This window comes from Theobroma cacao, chromosome 1 (genome assembly GCF_000208745.1).
Source record: "Theobroma cacao cultivar B97-61/B2 chromosome 1, Criollo_cocoa_genome_V2, whole genome shotgun sequence".
Classification (NCBI taxonomy): domain Eukaryota; kingdom Viridiplantae; phylum Streptophyta; class Magnoliopsida; order Malvales; family Malvaceae; genus Theobroma; species Theobroma cacao.
Genome location: NC_030850.1, coordinates 30,602,954 through 30,608,296, shown reverse-complemented (window position 1 = coordinate 30,608,296; position 5,343 = coordinate 30,602,954). Strand labels below are relative to the sequence as shown.

The window sequence follows — 5,343 nt, the reverse complement described above, 5'->3', positions numbered from 1 at the left end:
TTGGGGCCTCTTTCAGCTGAGGCTGACAGATATCTAAATGCCATACCAGGTGTGTACTCAAATTAGTTACTTGCTGGCCGCACAAGTATGGATTCAGAACCAATTCTTTACATTAAAACTTTGAAAAGACTACTCGTAAACAATTAAATCACTAGCTATCATCACAAATTCTAGATTAACACAAGCAATCTGCCATAACGTGGACTTATCTGATAGTGATGAAGCCAAAAAGTAAATGCTAGGTTTCAAAGAAGCAAGAGCCGGAAAAACCTAAGAGCAACTGAAGCGCAATTCTAACATCATAAGCATGATAATAAAAAGTATGCATGGAACACTTTGAACTTTTATTACTCCGAAAGGCTAACAATGACACAATTACGTCCACAAGATAATTACTACCCCGAAAAAGGTGACACAAATGCATAAACATACAGAAGTCTGCAAATAGTATACATGGTAACTATGGGGAAACAAATAAAACTCTGATTAATACACAATAGCTGGAGTTTTCATCTCTTTATTAATCATTACTTGGTATCCGTTAGCTCAGCCAAGAGTAAAATGAATGGCAATCGAGCTCTCAAGCCTTGTATACCCTCCAAATTATGTTCCCACTCCAATCAGTTCTGCAATTATATTACGCTACATAAAATTAAATCGGGAACCATGAGTAGCATAAGGAGCATGTACCTGATATATCCTTCTTGAGATCAAATGAGCTTTAATATGTTACCTAAATTCACAGGGGATCTCTCAAGAAAGCCTCAATGCAGAATCTTCATCATCCATCGTCCAAACAAATGGAGGCATGTCAAATCTTGGCCCAGCAACAGACCTATATATGTAGAGCTTCTCAACTGGGCAGCTTTCTGGTCTTGAATCTGGAGGTCCCCTCTCATCTATAACTTCCACATTCAACCTGGGCATCTTCTGACCTAGCAGCTTACATGCTCCGAAACTCACAGAGCAAGAAGACATCCAAAGGGATCGCATTGTCTCCAGCTTTGCAGCATTGGCCAAAAGAGCCTTGTCCCCAAAGGAACAGTCCCTAATCTCCAGTTTCCGGAGGCTTTCACACCCAGAAAGCACATGATGGAGTCCCAAATCACTATCTCCTGCAAAAGCCACAGACAGCATCTCTAGCTTTTTAGCATATGTCCCAATATATTCAAACACACGATCAGTGAGAAGACCAGAAAGGGAAAGGCGCCTGAGATCCTTGCAATGCTGTACAATGGCTCCAAAACCAACATCAAGTGGCTCAAGGGTCACATAATCAGGTTTTCTTGGCGCAATTATACAAAGTCGAAAACGGGTCAAGTTTGGACGGTTCTGGGCAATATTGACCAAGGCAGAATTAGTCATTTGGTGGCAGAAGTACAAAACTGACTGCAGCTTAGGACAACCCAAAGAAACGGCGACAAGGCCCTGTTCTGTCAAGGATACATTTGGTTCTGCACCAAATGGATCAGATGGAAACACCCGTAATTCCTGTAGGTCCTTGCAACTAGATGCAAGTGCTTCAAGGCCACTATCTTCAATGTAATCAAGTACCTGTAAGCATAAACTTCCTTAGCTATAGTAAAGATAATAAACAGAGACAAGTATTCAGAAATAGGCAGAGAAGCAAGATGCAATCAGCTACCCGAACATGTTATGGGACCAGTTAAAATGGGATCCTTGGACCACTTAAAGTTCACAATATATTTAGGGTTGGAATTAACTCCTGCTAGTGTCCAATCTTTTAATTATAGATAGCAAGTCAAGTGCAAAGGAGCAGCACAAACAAAAAGATAAAAAAAATGATACCATAACAAGCTTACCAATAGGCGCTGCAAACTTGGACAGTGGCATACAAGCTTTATAAGATCATGACTTTGTATAGTAGCGTAGCTCAAGTTTAATGACGATATTCTAGAACAGACAGAGTAAATAGCTGGAAGGTAAGCTGGGACCACATCCCAAAACCCAGACAAGCTCCTCAGTTCTTTGCAACTAGAAAAAGCTCCAGCCAAATTTGAGAAGACATCTGGTCGAAGCTCAGCTGCATAGGTACCAGTGCCAAATTCAACAAGCTGTGGTGCACGACGTAATATAGTGGCAATTTTATCAAGAGGCACTGCACGGTTGAGCTGAAGCGTCCTCAGGTTGGGACATCTACCTACCAAACGCTCTAAGGCTGAGAAGCTAACTTCATCAGATCCTAAGCAAGAAATATTAAGAGACACCAGGGATGTGTACGTCTCAGGAAAATGGCTGAGCCAATGCCCACTCAAATCATCCACTTCACTCTCTCGCAAGTCCAGCTCTTTCAGATTCCTACATCAGCAAGCAGAGTGCATAAAAATAACATACATGACACAAAAAAGGAATAAAAACAACAATTTGTATGTAGAAAAACCACCAAATCAAATACTACAATAGTTTTACTAAATTAAATCCAAGAATGAAACATAGGAAATCAAGAACATTAAGGTTGTTGAACAAAATTGAATGTTCAACAATGTCATTTTCATTGAAAACGACCAGACTACCACGCTAAAGTTACTTTCTTTTTTACAATTTAACTTGCAAGAAAAGAAAGTTAAATATTCTTTACGTGTCTGATTGCTCGGTCAACCATAACTATCACTAAACCAGAAAATATAGTTTCTCCAATATAAAGAATCCAGAAATTCCAAGACGGGATTGACATAACATAATTATTTACTGCTCTCTAACAAACAAAATGGACCAAATAAAAGAGAAAAACTAGGGGAAAAAAAAGACCATCAGAATCTTCAGTACCAGCTTGGAAAATTATTCCCTCCAACCCCAAATCAACAAAAGTTTTCGAAAGATATTCATCATTTATAACTATACCAAGAGAGAAGGAATCTAGTTAAAGAGCAAGAAGAAATTCACATTCCCAGGAAGTAACCATCGAAAATCTGAAAAAAAAAAAAAACTCCCAAAACGAATCCGTTGATTACGAACAAAACAAGGTATCATAGAGGTGAAAAGAAGAACAAGTGGTTTTGGCTAGATTTCCCACATTAGATATTCTTAAAAAGAATACAAAAACTAGCCTATCTCAGATCTGAGAAAAGCAAAAGCAGAAAAACAAAGAGAAGACAACTAAGTCAAGAAACAATGCTTCAAATCTACAAGTAAAGCTTTCGAACAGTTTTTCCCATCAATTTGCATTATAAGACATTTAAACCAAACAAAAATCTACCTTTTCTTAAGACATCTGAAAACAGAATGAAAACTACTCCATTAAGAAAAATGTAGCTAAAACCAAACAAATTGGAGTTAAGCTCAACTCCCAAAAAGATTCAAACTTAAAACTTTTATTTTTCACCACAAAAGCTAAAAAAATTCCAAATATAGGAGAAATGAGTTAAGCAAACTCACTTGCAACTAGCAGCAATGGCAGCGAGTCCATCAGTTGAGAACCCTTCGCAAAAAGAAAGCACCAACACTTTGAAATTCTTAAACGACTTAGCAATAAGCTCCAAACTTTCATCCGTGACGACCATCCGTTTAAGCCGAATCTCTTCGAGCCATGGATAGGCGCCGGCCATCTCCACGATCCACGGAAGGATGTAACCACCCCAACCTTCCGGTACCAGATTGAAATCCGCAAAGTGCGGTTTCCCTTTCAGTTCGACGGATCTAATTTCCGGGAACCGTCTGATCACAATCCTAGGGCTCACAGCGTAACAGTTCCCGATGAATATCTTCCTCCGACACCACCGTTCGATCTCGTACCACGATTTGCACACCATCGATACCGCGTTTCGGTCTTTATCTGATTGTATGAACGAGAAGACATGCTCCAGCACCTCATCTGGGAACGAATACGCCATTTTCTTCTGCATTAATGAAAAATCGAAAAGGAAAACAAAACACACACAAAAATGAAACCTTTTGATTGAAAAGATGAAAAAAATTCTCTTTTTTTGCTGTTTGGTTTCGCTGAAATTTGCGTTTTGTTAAGCTTTTGAGTTCGTTTTTAGATCTGAAACGCCATTAACGAAGCTTATAGGGAGCAGAGAGGTTGGAGCTGAAGAGAGAGAAAGTGAAGTGAAAGACATATACAAGAGAGGATAAGGATTTTTATTTTTGTGTTGGGAAGAAGGGTTAGATTTTAACCATGGTTAAATAAGTCATGTAAAAGATTGAGGAAGAAGAGAGGGGGTTTCAATTTTTTTGTGTGGGGATACTGATGGACGTTTAGGATAGAGACACGTGGTGGGGAAGAGATGTGGGCCGTAGGATGGGCGGTGGGAGGGGGAGATCTTATCCGTTGGCGACGAAGCGGAGCCGCAGAAAACGGGTGTATGTAAGAGAGTGTGGGGGCGGAGGTGGGCGAGATTTTGGGGAAATATATCGTAAGGGAGAGGGACGAGATATTGGGGTAGCTAGCGAAGGTCGAAGACGGGAAAGGAGCTGATAAAGTGTTATTATGTACAGGGGAGAGTGGTGGTGCAAGGAATCTCATGATTCGCGTAGCACGGCTGGATCTGAGGGATCGGATATTGCGGGGACCACAAGAAAGGGGTTAAAAATAAATAATGAGGAATGATCTGATGTGAAATCTGGTTATCATGACATCATGGCCGTCCAATCATATTCAACTGTTGCATTCAAAATATCACGCTATCATGCACCCCTCGAACTGCACCCCCATTTATTCATCTCCAACGGCCTTGATTCATTTTATTTCATTATTATTGATGATGATGATGATTTTTGTCTAAACCAAAAACAAAAAACGAAAATCCCTTAGCAGTAAAAATATATTTCAAAATCGAAAATAGCAGTTTTTCATCTGTAATTTTTTTTCTCATATTCAAAAAAAGGGGTGAGTCCAGAAAAATGAATAAAGTACAAATAGTGCACGATGCATCTTAATCAAGACCGTCAGATCAGGCGCCTTTTTCACAGTGTACGGACGAATTACAGAACCCAGAAAAAAGTTCACCAAGAAATAAATATTTTTCCTGCAAATGGTAAAAAAACTTAATATTTTTTGTAAAGGAAATTAAAAGAAAAGGTTAAAACGTCCCCACAATTACCTCAGGTTGCACGTACATGGCATCAGAGAAAATAATTGATTCTTTACTGCCCTCCGAGATGACGAAAATATCCCTAATCGGACCACAGAATTTGGCCTTGGCATTTCATGAATAGGAAGGGTAGTGTTGTCAGTTCGTGAAAAGGACATGGTATTATGGGGTTGCACTGTCTCGGCATGGAGTCCATAGAGCTGTCCTTTTTATGTCGATAAAGCTGAGAGAAGTTAAAAACGTCAACGGTCCCGATTTCAAGTTGGTAAAATGAAAGATCTGAATCGTT

General features: G+C 39.5%; 1 protein-coding gene across 2 annotated transcripts; it reads right to left on the bottom strand.

The window, feature by feature from the left end:
- On the bottom strand, positions 323–4,138 carry LOC18613475 (protein TRANSPORT INHIBITOR RESPONSE 1). Of its 2 annotated transcripts, XM_007050728.2 has the most exons (4): positions 3,397–4,137; positions 1,824–2,319; positions 734–1,554; positions 323–626 (listed from the first exon to the last, which is right to left on the bottom strand). In XM_007050728.2, the coding sequence occupies exons 1-3, from the start codon at positions 3,861–3,863 to the stop codon at positions 754–756; spliced, it is 1,764 nt and encodes a 587-aa protein (XP_007050790.2). In that variant the 5' UTR covers positions 3,864–4,137; the 3' UTR covers positions 323–626; positions 734–753. The 2 variants fall into 2 exon arrangements, with proteins under 2 accessions (XP_007050790.2, XP_007050791.2); XM_007050729.2 differs by having other exon boundaries at positions 323–1,554; positions 3,397–4,138.

Coding starts and splice junctions, on each gene's coding strand:
- LOC18613475 (XM_007050729.2), bottom strand. CDS start 3,863: ATGCAGAAGAAAATGGCGTATTCGTTCCCAGATGAGGTGCTGGAGCAT. Junction 2,320..3,396: donor GCCATTGCTGCTAGTTGCAA/GTGAGTTTGCTT, acceptor TTGCTGATGTAG/GAATCTGAAAGAGCTGGACT. Junction 1,555..1,823: donor CAAGTTTGCAGCGCCTATTG/GTAAGCTTGTTA, acceptor TTATGCTTACAG/GTACTTGATTACATTGAAGA.